At 43.0% G+C, this 24703-nt stretch overlaps 1 protein-coding gene across 1 annotated transcript; it reads left to right on the top strand.

The window, feature by feature from the left end:
• The first annotated feature begins 6683 nt into the window (after positions 1–6683).
• Positions 6684–9246, top strand: LOC308494847 (uncharacterized protein). Its single transcript, XM_081042814.1, has 2 exons — positions 6684–7458; positions 8197–9246. Exons 1-2 carry the CDS (start codon positions 6891–6893, stop codon positions 8199–8201), a joined length of 573 nt encoding a protein of 190 aa, XP_080898940.1. The 5' UTR covers positions 6684–6890; the 3' UTR covers positions 8202–9246.
• Positions 9247–24703: the final 15457 nt, after the last annotated feature.

The following is a 24703-nucleotide window of genomic DNA, read 5'->3' as shown; positions in this document are numbered from 1 at the left end:
TCCTTTGGTATAAGCATTTTTTTATTTTAAACATTTTTAATTACTATCAGTGAAACCCTTGTCAACAATTGCAAACATTTCTTAGGAGTCAGTGGACAATACTGAAGACACTCAATGTCAGCAAATACGTTGTTTTGACTGAAAATCAAAATTCACAGTGTAAAAAAAAAATTCACAGTGTAAAAAAAACCATTATTTAAAAGCATGGAAATATATTACATTCAAGTTGTTACACTAAAAGCTGGCCTGGTGTACGCATTTTTTACTAATCCTTTATTTCTTGACATTTTTCTTGCTATTGAGTTTAAAATAAAAATGGCCAAAAACAACATAAAACTTTATACCGTGTTTCCCCGAAAATAAGTTCTAGCCGGACAATCAGCTCTAATACATCTTTTGGATCAAAAATTAATATAAGACCTGGTATTACATTACATTATATAAGACCCAATCTTATAGTAAACTAAAACCGGGTCTTATATTAATTTTTGCTCCAAAAGATGCATTAAAGCTAATTGTCCGGCTAGGTTTTATTTCTGGGGAAACAGTAATTATTTAAATAAATGTGGAAAGAAGCCAGTTGAATTCTAAGGTTTTATATGCAACAAGATGTAAAAGATAACTTTACATTGATGACATTGTACACTTCACCTGCAGAATTTTTAAGAGCTTAGAAACCAAGGCCCACAATAAATAAGCCTATTTGTAATACAAGTAAAAGAGGCAGAGGTGGGATTCTGAAACATTGGAAATTATTGGGGGGGAAATCTCACCCTATATAAAATACTATTCAGAAGGAAAAGTGGATCACTTTGCTATCAGGCAGGAACAAAAATCCTACATTTTTACAGGAAATTGGCAAACAGGTTGGAGTTGGACACAGGTACCAGTAAGGGAAATGAGCATCCTATTTGGAGAACACATTTTTTGGACTGTACCCTGTTTCCCCTAAAATAAGACCTAGCCAGACAATCGGTTCTAATGCATCTTTTGGAGCAAAAATTAATGTAAGACCTGGTTTTATTTTACTATAAGATCAGGTCTTGTGTAATGTAGTGTAATACCAGGTCTTACATTAATTTTTGCTCCAAAAGACACATTAGAGCTGATTGTCTGGCTAGGTCTTATTTTGGGGGAAACACAGTATTAACACAGTGGACTTCTAAGAGGAGTACTTAAAACCACCAGTGGGGAAGAAAAAGTTTTTTCCAGGACTGAAAAACTCAGAAGGGGCATGAGGAAGAGACAGCTTTAGATAATGGGAACTTTTATTGCTCATTTCGTTGATCTAAATTCCTAAACCTACTAATTACCATGATAATGAAAATGGTAGGTGATAAGAACTACTGTACTGATATCCAAGATTCAAAAAGAAGTCATCAGATACCTGAAAAACAATACTCCTTTTTTTCTGTTTTCCAGGAAATAAATCCTGGGCTCCTCAGTTGAACGGGAATTTTGCCTTGTATCGCCTTGTTTCAGTGTCTGTTATGGCTTCTTAAATTAGAAGGCAGCCATATAAACAAGTGTGATCCTGTATTGTATTTAATAAGGAGAGCTTTAGGATTTATGGGTGGTTCAGAGAGCATGCAAAGAAAACAGGCTTACAGAGTCCATTCTCAACCAAGATCCTGCTAGGATGGCAAGTAATCATGGGAGACAGACCCTGGTAAACAAGAGGGGTTAGCTAAACACGAGGCTTTTGGGGAAATAAGACATTTTGAAAATTGTGTTTTGGAAAGTGGGCCTCTGAAGAAAACAACTACATGCTGACTGCTTAAGTATGTGAATAAATTAGACTAACCAAGCAAGTTACAATGTAACTCTTTGTTCTCTCCTTGTGCTTAGAGCTTAGCTTTAAAGGCCCAGTGTTGTCACCACGAAAGTTTTTATGACGTTTTTGTGTCCATTTTAAAGAAATCCCTTAAATTGAAAATTTAGAAGCTGAAACCACAACACATCAGCTCACTGAATGTTCATCTCAATCCCAAAGACAGCTCTTTAAAAACAACTATAAAACAAATCCATAAAGCTTGAAATCAACCAAGTAAGAAAGCATATTCTGGGGAAATTATATGAAAGGAAATAATAAACGAAAAACCTGGAAGAGGGGGAGTCCATGTAAGCAACACCTCCGCAAAGATAACTTTAAAATTACTATTTTACTAAACTATTATGCCTGACATATTCATTTGGGAAGAACAGTATTTCAGGTCTAAGGACTTGTCAATTATAATGTGGATGAAAAAGGGGCCACATACTAAGCCTGACAAGCTCAGGGGAGGCCAGCATGGCAGGCCCTACAAACACAGAGATCGAAATTAACCACGTAGGAGGATCTGAACATAAAACTTCCCAAAAGCAGGTCATGGCCGGTAGTCACATCCTAGGCCTGTAGCTTCCTTGACAAAAGTCAATCTTTACCTTAAGTGAGCCTGTCAATTGTCTTTGCATCTAAGATAACATACCCTTGGAATATCAGCGTAATCCCTTTTTCCAGACACCTCAGGGCTCAACCCAGGGCACCACAGCACAGATCAGAGAACCCATCATTGTTATCTTGTTCCCTGAATACCATCTCTCTGTGCTGTAAATGTTAATTAACTATCCTGTACCCCCAATGCCAATGTAAAAGAAGTACGTGTCTCTCTCCATTTTACTTTTTATCCATCTCAGAGATTTCCCTGCTTTGCTTTCTCCCTCCCCCTTAATCTACCACTGATGGATTTCATGTAATCCTCCTCATGTCTCCTCCTTTGATTCTAACGTATAAAATAAACTGCAAAACTGCCATTCTCTGGAAGATAATCTGTTGAGATTTTGATTCCCAGCAATTGTCAACAGTGTGGCTCAAACTCATTAAAAGTTCTCTACAGATTTGGACATTTCCTACATCGACATTTTCACTTGGCACAGTTGGTGGGATTCCAAAGAAGCCCACCCTGTAGACCCGGATTCAGTGCTAAGTACCAGCAGGGGCCCACTGTGCCCCATGGGCTCCCTGCTTCACATTGGATGAACTTGGGTGAGTTTTTCTTGGAATTCAGGACCTCCCTGTTTTAAGGTAGGAGGCCCTGACTTTATTTGAGCTGTTTTTAAAAATCCTTGAGGTGGCATTAAAGCTTAAGGGTTGAGATAACTCAGGCTAAGAACAAGAATTGAGATAACTCAGGGACAGGAGAAAACAAAAATGGGGGCTGGTTTTTAATTTTGGCTTTTCAATTGGAATTGCTTAGTTAGAGTCTGAACAAAACCTTTTGCCGGATAGTTGAGAGTTTGAACTTGTTGAGTTCTGAAGATAAGGGGCATTTACTCCCTCCAGCTCAAATTTCGGGTACTTAAGTGACTAAGAATCTATGTGAAGGTGTTTGAGGGTACTCCTCAAAACGTGGCCCCATAGGGAATTCTAATACAACTATAATTAAATAATTGACGCGTCTGGGGACGCGCACACAAAGGCTGCTTACCTAGCACTCCAAGTCCTCACGGTTGTACTAGACAGCTGGGGAGAGAAAATGAGGCACATAAGAAGGTTGAAGCAACTTGGGAGGTGACAGCCCCTTGGAGCTCTTATATACAGCACACTTCAACCCTCTACACAATATCACTAGAAAATTTAAACTCTGCAGATCTCAAAAGACAACTGAAATTAACATGGGAAATCGTGCCTCCAAAGCCAACGAGCTCCCAGACCCTAATCCCATTAATACTCCTGCAGATGTACAGTTCCTAGGGAGCCTTTATTTGCAGGAACCTACAGAAATAGGAAGATTTAACTAGAAGTGGTAGCAACTTAAGATGGCCAAAATGGAGGGGGCAGCCGATGGCTCAGTTGGTTAGACCACGAGCTGGTTCAATTCCTGCATGGGATGGTGGGCTGCAACCAAAGAATGAAAACGGCGACTAGAGTTAGATCTGAGCTGCGCCCTCCACAACTAGATTGAAGGACAACTTGGAGCTGATGGGCCCTGGAGAAACACACTGTTCCCCAATATTCCCCAATTAAAAAAAAAAAAAAGAAGGCCAAAATGGAACTCTTTTGACATCTAAATTTTTTCTGTGCACAATTTGAAAAAGCCAGCTCTAAAATCAGACTGAATGAATGGGAAACACCTCAACTGGCAAATACCCTGTTTCCCCAAAAATAAGACCTTGCCGGACCATCAGCTCAAATGCATCTTTTGGAGCAAAAATTAATATAAGACCCAGTCTTATATATTATATTATATAAGACCCGGTCTTATTTTACTATAAGTCATATATAATATAACATATAATAGTAAAAATATACAGTAAAATAAGACCAGGTCTTATATTAATTTTTGCTCCAAAAGATGCATTAGAGCTGATTGGCTGGCTATGGGTTATTTTCGGGGAAACACCGTAGAAGCTTCTGAAATGGAGCCCAGGGAGATGTTCTTCTCTCCAGGAAGTTGGACAAACAGAACTAAGGAATCTAACTAAAGATTCCCCCGACCCTCTCTAGGACCCTAATTAGTTAGCAAAGGAATTTGAATTAACTGTTAGAACACATCATCTTGGCTATTCTGACCTATTCTAATTAATGCACCTACTGGTTTCTGAGAGAGAGCAAAGCGACAGAATTACTAAACAAGGTTTGAGGGGAAACTCCTGTAGAGGAGTCTGCTTTTATTGTAAAAAGTTAGGTCACCTTAAGAAGGATTGTAGAAAACTGAAATGAGATTTAGAAAAAAAAAAAAAACCAGAAGCAAGCATAGGGCTGCTCCAAGGATTATGAGAGGGCATTTCCCCCTTACTAATACTTTTAGGAGAAACTGAAATTACCATAAAAGAGGAAACTACTAAGGCCCTTGTAGATATGGGGGCTACTTTATCTGTTCTTAACCCTAACTGATTAAGTTGCCCTTTCCCTCGGAGGAAAGCTTCTGTATGAATGGTAGGGACATCTAATCAATCAATGTCTGTTTTTAAAGCAGAACCTGTTCCCTTCCAGCTAGGGAATGTTACAGGGCAACATATATTTTACAAGTCAAATCTGCCCGAACTCACCTGATGGGTGAGACTTTCTTGAAACCAATGACGCCCACATATCCTTCTCCCAGAAGGGTGAAATGTATTTTGAACTAAATGAATCAGACACTGAACCAACCAGAAAAACAATGATTTTAAAAAGAAACTCCATGAAAGGACACTAGTCTTGAGACTGAACGTTTATTACAGGATGTTCCAATGCGACGTTGAGCCTCTTCCAGTACAGATATTGACAAGATTAAGTCAGCTGTTCCTATTAAAATAACTATTGATAATACTTTTCCTCTACCTAATATTTGCCAATATCCTTTAAAGCCTCATGCACCAGCTGGAATTAGCCCATTATAAAGATTACTTTTAATGGGGGGGGGGTTATAATTCTATGTACAAGCCCCTGTAATTCTCTTATCTTTCCAGTAAAGAAACCCAAAGGGAAAGGATGGAGATTTACACAGGACCTCAGAGCTATAAAGATATCCTGTGGTTCCAAATCCACATACCTTATTAGCAGTTACTCCTGTATATACTGCCAATATTTTTCAGTGATAGATTTATGTAGTGCCTTTTTCAGCATTCCTGTAAAAAAAAAAAAAAGACAGGAAATACCTCTTTGCTTTTCCACCTGGGAAGATCATGAGTTTACTTGGACAGTAATGTCCCAGGGGTATACAGAGTCCCTTATGTAAGTGTCCCCTATTTCTCTCAGATCCTAATAACTGATTCGAATGATATTGAATTTCCCAGAAATTCCACTCTAATCCAATATGTGAATGATTGACTCTTTTTGTGTGTGAATGATTTACTCTCATGCTCTAGGATATATTAGACTCCCAAGAGGACTAATATATCTATTAATCCTATTACCTAATATATTAGTCCAATTTACCTATTACAGTAGCTAGCCATAAAGGGATATAGGGTCTCAAAGAACAAGCTTCGATTCTGTTTACCCCAAGTAAAATACTTGGTTATCTAGTATCTAAAGATAGGCTACTAATTAACCCTGAAAGATTCAGAGGAATAATATCCTTTCCTCTTCTACAAACAAACACACACAGCTTAGAGTATTCCTGGGTCTGACTGGATACTGTCACAATTGGGTTCCAAATTTTTCATTAATGGCCCAGTCCCTATATGTCTTATTAAAATCAGATCAACCTGATCACATTTAATGGAACCCCGAAAGAAAGAAAGCTGAAGATGCTCTAGAGGAAGTATTATCAAGAGCTCCCACCCTGGGATACCTTAATTATGAACTTTCCTCCTTTTTATACATGAAAATAAAGGAAAAGCTTTAGGAGTTTTAACTCAAAAAACAGAGAGATCATCATAGACCTATAGGATATTGTAGTCAGTGTAAGAGTAGGTTAGCATAAGAAAGGAAGCCCGGGCCTGGGGGCCGGAGCAACAGAAGGCCTTTGACGAACTCAAGGCTGCTCTCTTGAGAGCCCCAGCCTGGCATTGCCAGACCCCCTGAAGCCCTTCACTATGAAGGATCATCGCAGCAGTAGTCCTAATGGTGAATCACCTTTGCCGAACCTACCGCTCTGAATCCAGCCACCCTGCTGCCGACCCCGGATCTGGAAGGCCCCCTGCATGATTGCCAGGAGATCATGGCAGAAGTCACCCAGGTGCGCCCCGACCTCCAGGACGCCGCCCTTCCTAACAGTGAGTTGGCGTGGTACACTGATGGAAGCAGCTTCATTATGGACGGGGTGAGGAGGGCGGGCGCGGCGGTGGTAGACCGGAGCCGGAGCATCATTTGGAGCGCCCCGCTTTCCCCGGGGACCTCCTCCCAGCAGGCCGAACTGATCCTGCTGGCGGAGGCACTAGAACGGGTGAGGGGAGACGAGTGACTGTCTATACCGATAGCTGCTATGCTTTCGGCACTGTCCATGTGCACGGCGATATCTACCGGGAGAGAGGCTTTGTTACAGCGGAAGGAAAGGTTCTGCGCAGTCTCCCAGAGGTACAGAGACTGCTGGCGGCCGTGCAAAAACCTCAGGCAGTTGCAATTGTCCACGTCCCTGGGCACCAGTCTGCCCGGACCCCGGAGGCTGAAGGATAAAGCTGCCAAGACAGCAGCAGTAGCTTCATCAGCTTTGGCACTCACCCTGCCCGCACCCGAGCTCCCGCGCCTGCCCCCGCGACCTGACTACACTCCGGAAGACCTGCGGTGGATTCGGAACCACCACTGCCCAGAGCCTGATCAGCATGGGTGGTGTCGGGATGCAGAGGGAAGATGGATACTGCCGGCGAAACTAGGACTGTTTCTCCTTTCCAACCTGCACCAAGCCACTCACTTAGGAAAAAAGAAGTTGCTGACGATTCTCGAGTCCGCCTGCCTCCGGTTCCCCCGACAAACAGCTCAGATCCAGGAGATCGTGGATCAGTGTGTTGGGTGCCAGGCTATGAAACTCAGTAGGAAGGGACCCCTACATACAGGTACAAGGGTAAGGGGGAGAGCGCCGGGATGGAGTTGGGAGGTGGATTTTACTGAGGTAAAGCCTGGGAGGTATGGGTATAAGTAATGGTTCACACATTTTCAGGCTGGGTGGAAGCCTCCCCCACGAAACGGGAGACTGCCCAGGTTGTTGCTAAGGCGTTGCTTGAGGAAATTATTCCCAGATATGGGATCCCCGAGTTTTTGGGTTCTGGTAACGGCCAGGCTTTCATCAGTAAAGTCCTACAGGGACTGGCCGGAGCAATGGGGACCAATTGGAAGTTACATTGTAAATATAATCCCCAGAGCTCAGGGCAGGTAGAGAGAATGAATCGGACCCTAAAGGAGACTTTGTCTAAATTGGCCATTGAGACTGGCGGGGATTGGGTGACCCTCTTACCCTATGCCATCTTCTGGGTTTGGAACTCACCATGTGTACATGGATTGACACCCTTTGAAATTCTGTATGGGGCACCACCCCCGTTATTGTTCGTACTCTACCAGATCATGACCCCAATGTGGCCCCAAATGATCTGGCCAGTTTGAGGGCCCTGCAGGAGGTCCAGTATGAGATATGGCCCCTAGTGTGTTCCCTTTATGAGACCAAGGACGCACCGGACCCAGAACATGGCATCGTTCCAAGAGATTGGGTATGGGTGAGGAGACACGGGTCCAGGACCCTGGAGGCAAGATGGAAAGGTCATTATGTGGTTCTTCTGGTTACTCCCACTGCCTTGAAGGTTGACGGCATCGGGCCTTGGGTCCATCACTCTCACGTGCGCCAAGCTGATCAGCTGGAGCAGACACAAGCTGGGGAGTGGACCGTGCGGCGACACCCTGATAACCCTCTGAAGCTGCAGCTCTCCCGACCTCGGGGAAGCGCCTCGCCCCCTGCCTCGCTCAACGATGAAGTGGCTGCTAGCCCTGACTCTGTTCAACATCTGGATAAGGAGCCGCACGGGGACCATAACATTGTGGGGGGTCCAATATTCTTTCTGTAAAAAATGGGACTGTGTCACCTGTAATGATGGAGATTAGAAATGGTCGGTATCACAACCTAATTCCCTCAAATTTGCCTTTGTTAACAAGGGGAACTGTATGTCGCATTAGGAAAAGAGTGCTGCTTTTATGCTGACCATACTAGTATAGTAAAAGAATCCATAACAAAGGTGAGAGAAGGGTTAGCCAAGAGAAAACAGAAGAGGGAAGCTCAGGAGAAGTGGTTTGAGGCTTGGTTCACCACCCTAGTTTCTACCTTGGTTGGCCCGTTTGTTTTACTTGTGCTTATTTTAACCTTTGGCCCTTGCATTTTAAACAAGCTTATTAATTTTGTGAAAGATCGTATTAATACCGACCAGTTCCTGGTCCTAAGACAACAGCATGAGAGATAGCCTGCCCCTGAGGGCCTCTACAATCAGCCAGGTGTATGAGCAAGATTCCTCATTATTAACAACAAAAGGGGGGAATGTAAGAGTAGGTTAGCATAAGAAAGGAAGCCATTTTCTGAATGACCTTAACAGGGTGTGGACCAGATGTCCTGTTTGAAAAGAGCTTATCTTGTTAACTGCCGACTGGGTGGGGTACAAGCCAGCTTATCTTGTCAAATCCCCAGAATGTGGAACAAGCCCATGATATGTATACTCTTTGAAGCAATGGAAAATTAATGGATGCTTTAAAGATGCTATATAAACCCTTGGCTTTGAGTGCTCGGGGTCCTTGTTGAAACCCGCTGCGTCGGGCAGATACTCGGACCCCAGCTAGCTGGAAATAAACCTCGCTGTGTGACTTGCATTATCGCGTGTGTCCTCTGTCCAATTGAGGGGTGGTCGATTCTAGACCTTAACATCAGCAGTTACACTCAGTAGCCAAAGGGCCCCCTCCCTGCATGGGTGCCATCTCTGCTACAGCCATGTTATTCAAACAAACAGAAGAAACATCAGTCGACTAGCTTCTTCTTATGAACTATTCATGCTTTCTGCACCTAATATTACTTTAACTTGATGTAACAGTCTTAACCAAGCAATTCTGCTACCTTCTTTGCAGGATGAAGACATCCATGATTGTGTTTTGCTTACTGACCACCTTCTTGTTCCTAGGAATGATTTACAGGAAACTCTTACAAGTATTAATAATGCTGACTTAAGCTGGTTTACAGATAGATCTTATCTGAAAGATAAACAGGGAGATTACTGAGCTGGATATGCAATAACATCCATGGTGAACATAAATTGAAGTTTCTTATTTACCTCAGTAAGAGCTGCCCAACAAGCTGAATTAATTATTCTAACACAAGCTTGTCAATCAGCCAAAGATCAAATAGCCAATACTGATAGTTGCTATAGTGAGCTATCTTTGGTGGAAGTCACAACTTCAGAATATTGTGGAAGCAGTGAGGCTTTGTAACTTCTTCAGAGCAGCCCATAAAGAATGGAAAACAGGTTACAGAGTTATTAGATGTCAAACAGCAACCAAAACAATTGGCAATTATCAAAATTCCAGGACATTCTAAAGCCACCAACATGGAAGCAAAAGGAAATAATTGAACTGGCATTGCAGCTAGACAAGCAGCAATAAACAGCCAAATTATCCAGACTTGAGAATGTTTCTTCTCCCTATTAAATCAATAAAAGACTCTCTTTTACAGTTCCAATGGACAGCTTCAGAAGAAGAAAATATGGCAACAAAAAGGGGGAACCTTTGACCCAAACAGATATGGCTTGGACGCAATCAGAAACAAATCTCTATATACTTCAACGTGTAAATGAACTAACACATTGGGGTCTTGAAAAGATGATTTCATGGAGTAAACAATATTAATGGAAACCTTCTTCCACTTTAGCTCATAAATGGCATAGCAGATGTTCTATCTGTCTAAAATATAACCCTGGAAAATCACTCCATGGGTACCAAGGACATTTCCCACTTCTTTTAGGTACATTTGAGGTATGGTAATTGGATTTTATCCAAATGCCACTATCTCTAGGATACAAATATGTGTTAGTTATAATTGTATGTTGTCTCACTGGGTTGAAGCATTCCCTTGCAGGAGAGCAACAGCCTTAAAGGTAGGTAAATTAGTATTGGAAAAAATAATCCCCAATTGGGGAATTCCCTCTGAATTACATAGTGATCGAGGGACTCATTTCACTGGGCAAAAAATGCAATCCATTTGTAATATTTGGCCTATTCTACAGAATTTTCATTGTACTTATCACCCCAGTCCTCTACATTGGTGGAATGTATAAATGGTATAATTAAAACTCAACTAGGTAAATTTTCAGAAACTTTTAATCTCCTTTGGCCAAAAGCTCTCCTTATAGTGCTTCTCAACCTGAGAGCTACTCCTTTAGGTAAACATAGCCTTTCTCCTCATTAGTCATTGGTCACCCTATGCGTCTGGATGAAGGGACATATGAACCAACCTTACTAAAAAAGATACATTAAGCATTAATATCAAGGACTTATCAACCAGCTTCAAGAAATTGGTAAATTGGGTGGCCAGATGGCTCAGTTGGTTAGAGTGTGAGCTCTGAACAACAGGATTGCTGGTTCGATTCCCACATGGGCCAGTGAGCTGCGCCCTCCATAGCTAAATTGAAAATAACAAGCTGCCGCTGAGCTTCTGGAGGGGTGGCCGGATGGCTCGGTTGGTTAGAGTGCGAGCTCTCAACAAGATTGCCGGTTCAATTCCCACATGGGATGGTGGGCTGTGCCTCTTGCAACTAAAGACTAAGAATGGCAACTGGACTTGGAGCTGAGCTGCTCCCTCCACAACTAGATTGAAGGACAATGACTTAAAGCTGATGGGCCCTGGAGAAACACACTGTTCCTCAATATTCCCCAATAAAATTTATTTTTTAAAAATTGATAAATTAGTTACTGATCCATTTCAGTGTGCTCCTGGGAGACAAAGACTTCAAAGATCCTGACTCACAACCAGGAAATTTTGTCCATTGGAAATCAATTAAAGACTCTCCAACCCCATTGGAAGGGACCTTATCGGGTATTACTAATTAATATATGTGCAGCTAAACTTAAAGGTGTTAACTCAAGGATACACATTTCTCATAATAAAAAGGGGGTGCCTAAATATGATGGACATCTGCCCCTGTGTGACACTCGCTTTCACCTATATAAGACATCAAAGACTCCTTGAGGATGAGAAGCTGCTAACATCAGAGGTAGACAGCTACTTCAAGACATCGAGAAGGCCTGTATACCTACAAATTGATGTTGAATTATAATAAAAAAAAACATTTGTTTGATTGTTTTTACTTGTCTGCTAATGATATTAGTCATAATGATATTTATATTTGTTCTTTGTGCTATTCTCAAACCCTGTTCTTATATAGCCCAACAGTTAATAATTGTTGAAGGTATACGAAGTATGATAATTAAGTTCATGAACTTTCCACCGTGTGCTTACACTGGCAGCACTGTCCAAACATATCGGTAAGATTTCATAACCTTGGTATATAAGTGTCTCACAGCTGTGTTCGTGTCAATGTGTGGCAGTGTCTTCCTGAGTGGCGTTCATTATTATTGTTGCGTGTTTTTCTGTGCTGTCGCGAGAATGTCTGAACTTGAATTAGAGCAATGAACAAACATTAAATTTCTTGTTAAACTTGGCAAGAGTGGAACAAAAGTGAAATCAGGGACATGTCAGTCCAAGTTTATCAGGATAATGCCATGAAGAAAACGGCAGTGTACAAATGGATTAAATGTTTTTCTGAGAGGAGAGAATGCGTCACTGATGAAGAGAGGTCAGGGCAGCCAGTAATGAGCAAACTGATGAAAACATTGCAAAAATTCGTCAAATTGTTCATCAAAATCATCAGCTGACTGTGAGAAGCATAGCAGACCAAGTAAACATCGATAGAGAAACAAGAAAATCTTCACTGAAAATCTTGGCATGAGAAAGGTGTGTGCAAAAATGGTCCTGAAGGAGCACCGATGAACAAAAGGAGAGTTGAAGTTTGCCAAGATCTTTCGGAGAGGCAAGAAGATGTTTTGGGCTGTGTTATCACTGGTAATGAAACATGGGTGTACCAGTATGACCCGGAAACAAAGCATGAAAGTACACAATGAAAGTTAGCCAATTCTCCATGACCAAAAAATTTCCATTAGTCTGAATCAAGAGTCAAAACGATGTTGCTAACTTTTTTTATATCAGAGGATTATTCACTATGAATTTGTACCAACTGGACAAACAGCTAACCAAGTTAACCAAGACTACTAACTATATTAATTCAGATGGAAGCTGAAGTGGTTATTTAAAAAGTGGCCCTCTATAATGGCTACTGAGGCACAGGAAATTTACTTATGAAACTCTTACTGTCTTCCTGGCCTCTTGAAATTTTTTAGATGGTAATTTTTTTAAGTGTGTTTTGCCAGGACCCATCAGCTCCAAGTCAAGTAGTTGTTTCAATCTAGTTGTGGAGGGTGCAGCTCACACTGGCCCATGCAGGGATCGAACCAGTAACCTTATTGTTAAGCGCACCGTGCTCTAACCAACTGAGCTAACCGGCTGTCCCTTAGGCAGTAATTGTAATTTACACTATTGTATTCTTATAGCCTTCGCCCCAATTAAACCTTCATTGGGGCAATTAGGTCTCAATTGCACAACTAGCAGGAATCAGATTAATAATGAATGACACTTGAGTGCTTCCAATGGGGAGTAGATGGACCATATTAAAATAATAATAACAATAACAACAACTTAAATAGTAAATGGGAACCCATCTCATGGACAGATTGTAAAAACTGAAGAGATATATGGTGTGCCCTCAAACTACAAGCAAATATTATACTAGACGCAAAATACAGAAAAGTGAAACAGACAGCAAAACTTGGATCGTAACACCTTGTAGGTTAGAAATGTTACAGTGGTTTTCTTTTCCTTAGTGAAGGCCCATAAAATCTGACTGCCTCCCATTTACCAGCCTTTCCTTTTGAAAAGAAATCAGCCTTGATTGCCATCCAAACTTATGGTCTTGCCCGATCCCCAATGGTCTACCATTTCAGTAATATCAGTGATGACACTAAGACTTCCTAGGAATAAGCCTTTGTCATGCGGGGTGTCCGGCGGGGTCTCTGGTCCCACTCCCCAGATAAAAACGCAGGACACGGTGAGGCCAAAAAGGAACACCCACGGAGCCATAAGTAGGGGAGTCATATCACTATATTCTCGCTGGCGGCTGGGCTGGAGACACAGGAAGCGGGATCTACATAATCTGCAACCCGCCGTCCTAACAGCAGTCCCCGCTTGCCAGCCACCATCTTCTTGCTAGCCCCCATTCTTTCTTTCTGCTAGCGTAGCCACAGCCGTTATATAGTGGCCAATGGCTTACGGGTTACAGCTGACGGCCAACTAGCCACAGCTGCTGGCCATCTGATCACAGTTGATGGCCATTTACTATCCGAGCCAGCACCTTTCTATTGTGAGGCCGAGAGCCTGGAAACTGTTTTTTGGGGCTTTGTCCCCACAGCCTTCTTAGCACCATGGGACACATTATCCAACCAAAAGGTTGGTCATCATCAATGTATCCTTTGGACTGATTTATGACCAACAGAGGGAAAATGGACCAAAAAAAGGGGCCACATACTAAACCTGACAAGCTCAGGGGAGGTCAGCATGGCAGGCCCTAGAAACTTAAAGACCAAAATTAACCACATGTAGGGTCTGAACATAAAACTTCCTAAAAGTGGGTCATGGCCGGTAGTCACATCCTAGGCCTGTAGCTTCCTTGACAAAAGTCAATCTTTACCTTAAGTGAACTTGTCTATTGTCTTCGCATATAAGATGCCCTTGGAATGTCAGCGTAATCCCTTTTTCCAGACACCTCAGGGCTCAACCCAGGGCACCAGAGCACCGATCACAGAACCCATCATTGTTATTTTGTTCCCTGAATATCATCTCTCTGTGCTGTAAATGTTAATTAACTATCCTGTACCCCCAATGCCAATGTAAAAGAAGTACGTGTCTCTCTCCATTTTACTTTTTAACCATCGGAGATTACCATCTGAGATTTTCCTGCTTTGCTCTTTCCCTCCCTGTCATGCAGGGACTCATGAGGGGTCTCAGCTCCTGCTCCCCACATAAGAACACAAGACATGGTAAGACCAAAAAGGAACACCCATGGAGCCATAGGTAGGGGAGTCATACCACTATATTCTCACTGGCGGCTGGGTTGGAGACACAGGAAGCAGGAGCCACACGATCTGCAACCTGCCGTCCGCTTTTCTGCCAACCAACCAACCCCACTTGCTAGCTGCAATCCGCTGTGCTAACTGCAATCCGCGCTTGCTAGCTGAGCCACCACCTTCTTGCTAGCCCCCATTTGCTGCTAACGTAGCCACAGCAGTTATATTAGTGGCCAACGGCTCACTGGTTACATCTGAAGGCCAACTAGCCACAGCTGATGGCCATCCAATCACAGCTGATGGCCATTTACTACCTGAGCCAGCACCTTTCCACATGAGGGCGAGAGCCTGGAAACTGCTCTCCTGGCTCTGTCCCCACACTCCCCCTTAATCTATCACCAATGGTGTCATGAAGGGTCTTTAGGCCCGTCCCCACATAAGAACACAGGACATGGTGAGACCAAAAAGGAACACCCACGGAGCCATAGATAGGGGAGTCACATCAGTATATTCTCGCTGGCGGCTGGGTTGGAGACACAGGAAGCAGGAGCCACACACAATCGGCTTCTCTGCCAACCAACCAACTGACATAGCCATGGCAGTTATATCAGTGGCTAATTGGCTAACTGCTGTGGGGACAGAGCCAGGAGTCCAGTTTCCAGGCTCTCGGCCTCACATGAAAAGGTGCTCACTAGGGTAGTAAATGGCCATCAGTGTGGATAGTTGTGGCTAGTTGTGACTAGTTGGCCGTCAACTGTAACCAGTGAGCCATTGGTCAGTAATATAACTGCCATGGCTACGCTAGCAGTAAATGGGGGCTAGCAAGAAGATGGTGGCTGAGCTAGCAAGTGCGGATTGAGAGAGGAGGATGCCGCCAGCGAGAATATAGTGGTTTGACTCCCCCATCTATGGCTCCATGGGTGTTCCTTTTTGGCTTCACCATGTCCTGCGTTCTTATGTGGGGAGCAGGACCAGAGACCCCTCATGACACTCTGCATGACACTGGTTACAGCTGACGGCCAACAAGTCACAGCTGATGGCCATCTACTACCCGAGCCAGCACCTTTCCATGTGAGGCCGAGAGCTTTGGAGCATTTTCTCAATCTGTTGAGCTTTTGTTTCCCGGCAAATGTCATCAATTTGGCTCCAATACACTCATTAAAGTTCTCTACAGGTTTGGACGTTTAAGTCGACAACTACATAAGGATATTTTGGGGTTTTCTCTGTGTGTGTGTTTGTGTGTGTGTTTAAGATAACTTATTTGCTAAGCTAATTATGTCCCTTAAAAGACATATAAAATAAAAAATTTTGATACAGTAGTAGTTCCCCCTTACCCATGGGGGACATGTTCCAAGACCCCCAGTGAATGCCTGAAACCGTGGATAGTACCAACCCTATACATACATGCCTATGATAAAGTTCAATTTCTAAATTAAGCACAGTAAGAGATTAGTAACTAAAAATAGAACAGTTTTAATATACTGTAATAAGTCATGTGACTGTGTAAGGGTGACACTACATCTTCTATTTTGAGATTTAAACCTCTAATGTAATTCCATTTAACAGTGTAGTTTAGCTTGGGACTTTTTGAAAATTTTTCTTTTCTTTGCTTCCCTCCCCTCCCACCAAACCTTAATGATTCTGTTTACTATATATTTACTATGCAGACCAATTTCAATAGTTCTGTTTACTCCAGACCTTACCTATACCAGGCTCAGTAACCCTATATCCTCAAGGAAACCTGACTGGAAAGAAGTTTTACATCTGCATAAGATCCATTCCTATCCCAGACACAAACCAGCCTCTGGGAAGTGCCTTTTTCCAGGAATTGCCTGACCAACTTCCCCTTTCCTTTGTTCTGCCTCTCCACACGTGCCTATAAAACCTTTTGGCAGTGCTGGGGTGCGAGGAGGTGGCCTGCGGACACGAGGCCGCCATCCTCCCCAGAAAGCCAGCATTCTGAATAAACCTGCTTTTCTTCCCACCAACCTCGCCTCTCAAGTTTTGGCTCTCGTGCGGTAAGCAGCCTGACCTTTAGCACAGTAACAACTGTTGTCTCAGTTTCTGTTTCTACCTCTCTCTCAAAATTTCTTATTGTACTGTATTCACCTTTTCACTTAAAGGAAGCACTTTACAGATTCTCTTAGGGCAAGGACAAATTGCCAGCATTGCTACCCTTGAGCTTTGGAGCCACAAGTAAGTAAAATAAGGGTGACTTGAACACAAGCACTGCAATACTGCAACAGCCAATCCAATAATCCAGAGGGCTACTAAGTGACGGATGGGTGGGGACCACTTACAGCATGGAGATGCAGGACAAGGGATGATTCACGTCCTGGGTAGGACAGAACGGGACTGTGCAAGATTTCATCACTATCACTCAGAACCATGGGCAATTTAAAACTTAAGAACTGTTTATTTCTGGAATTTTCCATTTAACATTTTTGGACCATGGTTGACCGTAAGTAGCTGAAATGGTGGAAAGTGAAACCGCAGATAAGGGAGCACTACTGTACTCCTAAAACAGGAAGTAGCTGGATTTACCCATGAATAAGCTTCAGATCCTGCCATAGTACAGCCATGGTCTGTCATCCCAACTGATAGGGAAGGTAGATAGAAATGAGCAGGAGAAGAAGAGACCTAGCCCGGGTTAGGAGGCCCCTTGCTGCAAACGATTATGTTGTTAAAAGCCAGAGAAGGAAGACACCCGCTTATCAGAGCACACATCCTGCTTATCAGGCTCCTTTAAGTGAGCTTCTCAAACAAATCCTAAAAATAAAATTGACAGAAACTGCCTTGAGAACCAAAGAGGACTGGGCACCTCAGCAGGAGAGGAAGAGAGAAAGAAGGGAGAGGGGGCGACAATTCTACCCATAGAGATAAAAACCTTCACACAATGTAAGGAGAGGCCTTTCCCTCTCTTGGGTCAGCCCCCTCCCTGTCTCAGAGGGAGTTTACTAATAAACTTCTCGCTGTTCTATGCTGACAAATGCTGTCTCTTGACTGAATTCTTTTCTTCAAGAAGATCATGAGCCGAGGTGCATCAGGCCTGGCAACACAACCAAAGCCCAAGATCAGCGACTGCTTAGATTTCATGGGATAGTCTTTCTCCAGGGAAAGGAAGTAGAGTCTTTTTCATAGAAATGCAGAAGCAACAATACAGAAGAAACCTAATAATTGATGAATGCCTTACACCCATGGTACCCTATCCTGTGAGTCCCCAGCAGGGCCTAAGTGGATGGCACTTAATCACTGCTCCATGACGCAAGTGGCTGCTCAGCAGCAACTGATGGAGTTGGCCATGACCTGGGAAACCGGCTACCATCCTCCTGACTGTGGCAGGCTTAGCCTCCTGTTCAGAGTCCGTAGGTGGCCATGTCTGCTCCTAGGATTCTATCTGTTTGCTTGACTGGCCTCATCTTTGTTTTTTTGTGTTTTTTTTTTTTTTTGCTTCATCATCTCTTCCTGTGGATTGTCACTTCAGGGTGACTTGTGCTTCATTATCATCCCTTTGTACTGCCAGTCTGGGCTTCAAGCCAGTCAGCTGTTACCCACAGCTCAGACTGACAGGCCTATACCCTTACTGAACCCACCAGCATCATTGAACCCCATCATCATTGCCTTTGTTGTCCTACCGTATCAAAGGCCACCAAATGCCCTTCCTTATAATGTTCTCCAGCAATCTACTCCCCCATCACCTCTTTTTTTCTTGTGGCTCCAATGTGCCCAGAAAATGTTTTAGTAGCTTCGAGATGGTTATCAACATAATAGTGAATAATAAATAAGAGCTAACATTTAGTAAGTGCTCACTAGGAACCAGACATTATGTTTAGCACTTTATATATATTATTTTCTCATCTAATTCTCAAACACCCTATGAGGTAGGTACAATTAATTAGTTATTTTTTTCCCCTTCTTCCACCTCCCCCCCTACTCCGGTACAAGCCGTTGTTTGAGCTGGCCACTCACGCTGGCTGCCAGCCACTCACTCTGGCCACCAGCTGCTCCTGGCAGCACACGGTAGCCCATGGCAGCACGCAGCAGCCCACAGCAGCTCACGCCAACCTCCGGCTGCTCACGGCAGCCCAGCTCTAGGGAGAGCCATTGTTCACAATCTTAGCTGTAGAGGGCACAGCTCACTGGCCCATGTGGGAATCCAACCGGCGACCTCGGCGTTAGGAGCATGGCGCTCCAACCACCTGAGCCATCCGGCTGGCCCTATTAGTTTCTTTTAGTAAAGAGAAACTAAACCTCAGAGAGGTTAAGTTGTCTAAGGCCACATAACTAGGCCTGGGAATCAAACTCCAAATTTCTCAAACCCCTCAGCGTTCACTGCCGTAGTCTCAGAGAACCTCATATTCTCTATAAGAATAATTGAATTTAGTGTTCCTTTGGATTACACTCTAAGGAATAATAAGTATAAGCATTTTCTCAGTCATCAAAATCAGTAGTGGCTGCACATTAGAATGGCCTAGAAAGCTTTTCAGAAATTAATACCCCACCATGAGCGACTCCTAATTTAATTACATTTTAATGGACATTCCAGGGTTGAGATCCACTGATCTAAATAATCACCTTGTAAGCGAATCCTAGTCACAATTATGAATACAACCATTTCAGTTTGTGTTTATGCTGCTCATCTTGACACCACATCATTGACATTGTGCTCTTGTCCAGCAAAGACCAGCTGGACATTATACTATGTGAAGGAGAACCTTGTGGAGAGTTTTGAGAAAAATGGTGGGAAAATTGTGTCATTCAACTACATACAATGCTGAAACCAAACAATGATCCTTTGTGTTCCTTTGCAAGAAGCAACTTCATTTCAGCAAAACATCTTCCCTCACATTAAATGTTCATTTGAATTTTATTAGTTTGGTAGTTTTGTTTCTATTTGAATTGTAAATGTATACTGGTTTTATAGTTGTATAGGAGTTATGAACATAAAATGTTCACATCTAGTATGTCTGTAGTAAGTAATATAATAATTTCAATCACCACTGGGGGTCTGTGAAAATTCTTTCTTTTAAAAGGGGTCCATGTTACTCAAGTTATTACCCTGTCCTGCTTCTATTTGGTTAAAAGGGGGGGGCAAAGTGTCAGAGGTTAAGACTTTACCCACTGGGCCCAAACTTGATCAAATTCGGGTTTGATTTTTTAGCAAGAGTATTTCATAGATGATTATTTTCCATCAAGAAGCATGTAATTTCTGGTTGTCTCTTTTTGTGACGCTAGAAGCTATATGTATGCATGTGTGAGGGGAGGGTGACTGGTTAGCTCAGTTGGTTAGAGCGTTGTGCTAATAGCACCAAGGCTGCCGGTTCGATCCCCACATGGGCCACTATGGGCTGCGCCCTCCTTAATGAATATGTAGGTCCACTGATTCACTAGGAGTTGCAACATGGTGACATTCTATTTCTATCATTCTTTCTTCATTTTTTTTAATTGGGAAGTATTGGGGAACAGTGTGTTTTTCCAGGACCCATCAGCTCCATGACAAGTCATTTTTTTCAATCTAGTTGTGGAAGGCATTCCTTATTCATTTATTAGCTAAAACACTTCTAGAAACAGAACTTTTCCTCATCTTGTATTTCATTGCCATGAAGTATAGTTCATCCAGCAAAGGCAGGATAAATCCTTGATACTTCCCTTATATTTACTAGATTTCAAAAGGATGAATTGGCTTCCCCAGCACCTTTCTTTAAATATATATATATATATAAAACTTTTATTTAAGTGTGTTTTTCCTGGACCCATGAGCTCCAAGTTAAGTAGTTGTTTCAGTCTAGTTGTGGAGGGCGCAGTTCACAGTGGCCCATGTGGGGATCGAACTGGCAACCTTGTTGTTAAGAGCACCGCGCTCTAACGAACTGAGCTAACCGGCCACATCCCCAATAGCATCTTTCAATTAGCACCCCCAAGCATCATCATTAACTCATGGACTTTAAACATTTCCTGTGTCTTAATTTACTGCCATTATATTTCTTACTGAAGCTCTGATCGTCCATATTATCCAGTAAGAGTTTCTTCAAGTGGGCTTCAGAATCCTTTGGACCGGAGGTCCGAAGCCTTTGTTAGCTTCCTCGCTTTTAAGATGTCCCAGATTCATCTTGTACATTTCCTACCCCAGGCCTGACACCCATGTCTAGGTAATTCTGAGCTTCAGAGGTTCCCAGGGAAGGAACATTTATTGGGAGCAAGCGTGTTCACAGCTGTCTGTTTTGATAATGACAAGGGCACGGCAGGGAGTGCCTTTTAAGTGGGGGCTGAGAGCCGTGCTATTCCCTTCTGGCTTAGCTCTGGGAGGTTTCCACCAGCTGTGGGCCAGGGCTGTCTTCTTCCACCTCACTGCTTATACTGCTTTCTTTCATCCAGTGAATTAATAATAACAACAACAAAAGTGGTTTTGAACCAGCTAAAGCCACAGCAATGACGATCCTTGTTTGCAGAGACATGGTCTAGAGGCAGTTTGGGTCTGGAGGGGAGAAAACTCTACTTGTTGTCAAAGGAAACTGAATTACAACCTGGCTCTTCTTCATCTATGGGGATAAAATAAACTTCACTTATGGGTAAAAAATAAACTACCTCAGTTGCTATGAGGACTAAATGAAATTATGAACATAGATGTGCAGGATGTACATTATCAATATGTTCTGTGTGATATACTTAGGGTAACCCTATGGGAAGCATCTTCTATATACCAGATGCTGTGTTGATTTTGTTTCATGAATCTTCATAACAACAGTGTAGGGTATTTGAACGGTGGCAGAATGTGATACCTCAAAATATGCCACTTTGGCATAAGGATTATTTTGAGCTAAAGGCACTCGAAAAACAGCAGATGCAAGAAGGGCGTTCTAATCTCCCGTTTTCTTTCTGAAAACAGAAGCTAAAACTTCCACGTGAAAAGATGCCCTCCCTGTACCAGGAGAAAGAAAAATTCTTCGAAGAGGAGTCAAAGCCAAGAGAATTCTGAACAAACAGAGCTTGTTAAAATAATCCTTTTCTTTCTTTAGCCTCCTCATATATTTTACTTTTACATAATTGCTTCTCTTTGTCCAACCAGGATAACACTTATATTTTGCCACTTCTTTGGGTCTTCATTTCCTTACGAGGGCTCCCATGTCAGGCAAAATTTATATTGAATAAATTTGTATGCTTTTTCTCCTGTTAATCTGTTTTATGTTACTTAAATTCTCAGGCCTACCCAGCCAAAGAACCCAAGGGAATAAAGGTAAAGGTTTGCTCCCCCACATATTCCAGTGGTGTACTGGTAAACCAGCGGGGGTGGAGGTGGGGGGATTGCCTTGATTTGTAGAATTTGCTGGTTAACATGGTACGAATAGTTCCGCCAAGGCTGATTTCAAGCTACCAATGCCTTTAACAACCGGCTTGCAAAATTCCTGAATATTTCACAAGAAGCTCTCCCAAGCCAGTCAGACCCATTTTAAAACGAGGAAACTGAGGCTTAGAGAGGTTGAGCAACTTGGATTCACTGCAGGGGCTGCACATCTGGGCTGTCAACCAGGTCTCTGCCTCCAAAGACATGTGCGTTCTCTCACACACCTGTCCCTTGTCTAAGCGGTTGATCTACATTATTTGACCTCAGAGTTACTTACTTATTTGTGCTTTTGCCGTAACAGTGTGAACAAAAATGTTTACCTCCTTGACTGTCAACATTCTGGGAGCAGGGCCATGTCCCACAGTCCCACATCCTGAGGGTCTTGTTCCATGCATGGCACACAGTGGGCACTGAGTCAACATTCAGTAAATAAATGGAATAAACCAGCCCAGTCTTAGGGGGAAACAGAGATACCGTGTTTCCCCGAAAATAAAACCGCGTCTCATGTTAATTTTTTCTCCAAAACATGCATTAGGGCTTATGTTCAGGAGATGTCATCCTGAAAAATCATGCGAGGGCTTATTTTCCGGTTAGGTCTTATTTTGGGGGAAACATGGTAGAATCAAGTCTAATGTCATTCTTGTAATAGACACCCATTTTGAGAGTCACAATTCAATTGGGAAAAAAAACAAAGCTGATAATTACAGAGCACTTACTACATGCCATGTGTTAGACATGTATTATGTCATTTAATCCTTAAAACAAAACCATCCTTTCGTGTATGAGGAAGGTAGGGTATAGGGGGTGAAACGATTTATTTTATGTTATACAACCAGAGGGCAATGGGGTTGAGATTTGAACTGGACAGTCAGGCTCCAGGTATACCTCACGAACCACGACTCTGTTTAACCAGACATGGTGGCCTTTAGACATTAATACTGGTGGTGCTCTGGGGATAAGACTGTTTCTTTGTCACCTGGAAAAGGCCTGTGCTTAGATTAGCTTTGCAAGAACCAGGGGATATGTGGTCTTCCTATTAACTGCTCCCTGCCTCACTTCTCAGCCAGCGCTGCAAGAAAATCCAACTTTCCCACAGAAGACCAGCCTCCAGGCAAGGCAAGTGGTTCAGGAACTATCTCACTTCTCTTTCTCTTCCTCAAATTATATTGAGTTCTGTTACTAGAAACAAAAATTTGCTCTCCTAAATTTTCCACAAAGGCCTCCAAGGAGTTGAAAAACAAAAATCATTTTCCAGCTTTTCTGGCTTAAAGCCTGATTCCAGGACATGATCCAACACTAATCACCATCCAAATGCCTGTCAGCCAGACGGTCGCTGTGTACTCTGGCATATAGTACTGAGGCAGTCTTGTGCAATGTTGTTAAAGCATTATGTTATAATTATACCCGGGCCTTGTTTCCTGCACACCTCACAGATGCTTATCCACCAGCTGGGTTAGCTGACAATCACTCTAAACAAGCCTGGACGAAAGAAATAATAGCGGTAACTCTGAGGAACTTCTGAAAGAATATACAGCTAATGGTCCAGAATGCTTGGCCAGTTCAGTATTCCCTCATAGGCCAGTCAAATATCAGGCAGCATTTCGACCTTTTCCTATTCTGCCTTTGACCTCTCTTTGTGCTCTCTTGTCCAGAATCATGTCACTCTGCTCCTCTGTATCTTAAAACATGTGGACTTCAAACATGAAACATTGGGGGAAATTTTTACAACCCCTTAGACCCAAACACCACCGCACCTCCCAGAGGGGCTAAAAGGCTCAAGGTGTGGAACACTGTGGGGACAAAGCCCCAGAAAGCAGTTTTCAGGCTCTCGGCCTCACATAGAAAGGTGCTGGCTCGGGTAGTAAATGGCCATCAACTGTGATCAGATGGCCATCAGCTGTGGCTAGTTGGCCGTCAGCTGTAACCCGTGAGCCATTGGCCACTAATATAACTGCTGTGGCTACGCTAGCAGAAAAATGGGGACTAGCAAGAGCAGACTGCAGAGAGGCAGATGCCACCGGCGAGAATATAGTGATATGACTCCCCTACCTATGGCCCCGTGGGTGTTCCTTTTTGGCTTCACCATGTCCTGCATTCTTATGTGGGGAGCGGGAGCTGAGACCCCCACCTGCATGACAAGCACACATGCCGTTTGTTGAACTGCTAAGGAGGGGCTACCTACCCACTGTCCTATTGCCCCTCCCCAGAGATGGGAGTGAAGAGGAACAGAGTTTGCCATCCCAAAATATGCCTTTGGGATACTGTTTATTTTAAGCTGGTTATTTTTAAGAAACAAAGACTCAGGAAGAAACTTTGATCTTCTCCCTAATTGCCTAAAAGAATTTAGATAAAGGACCTGCTCCAGGAAGGGAGCTCTCACCACAGATAACTGTAGTTTACTATGAACTAGGTGTATAGATGGGGAGGAACCTAGCAAGGACCATTTGTTCAAAGTCCTCCCTGTGTCCCGTTGTTAAAGATGAACCAGCAAATATTTATATACCAAACATTTGCTTTTCCATCTCCATAATTGCCTTTCTAACCTTTGAAGTCCCAAACCACTACCACCCTCCAACTCCCCTGCCCCCGCACTGTTCTCCTTAGCTCAAGATGGCATATATGAGGTCGAACAATTAAGTTCACGAATTCATCCTAGAAAAAGTGCTACATTCCTCATTGTTGAATATCAGTATGGTGACCTTCAAAGAACTCCCCTTGGGAAGCTATGCACCGATGCGAGCGCCTAGTCCACCCTTCAAACC

The sequence above is a fragment of the Rhinolophus hipposideros genome (assembly GCF_964194185.1).
Source record: "Rhinolophus hipposideros genome assembly, chromosome: X".
In the NCBI taxonomy this organism is placed as follows: Eukaryota; Metazoa; Chordata; class Mammalia; order Chiroptera; family Rhinolophidae; genus Rhinolophus; species Rhinolophus hipposideros.
This window is presented reverse-complemented; position numbering and strand designations above follow the sequence as displayed.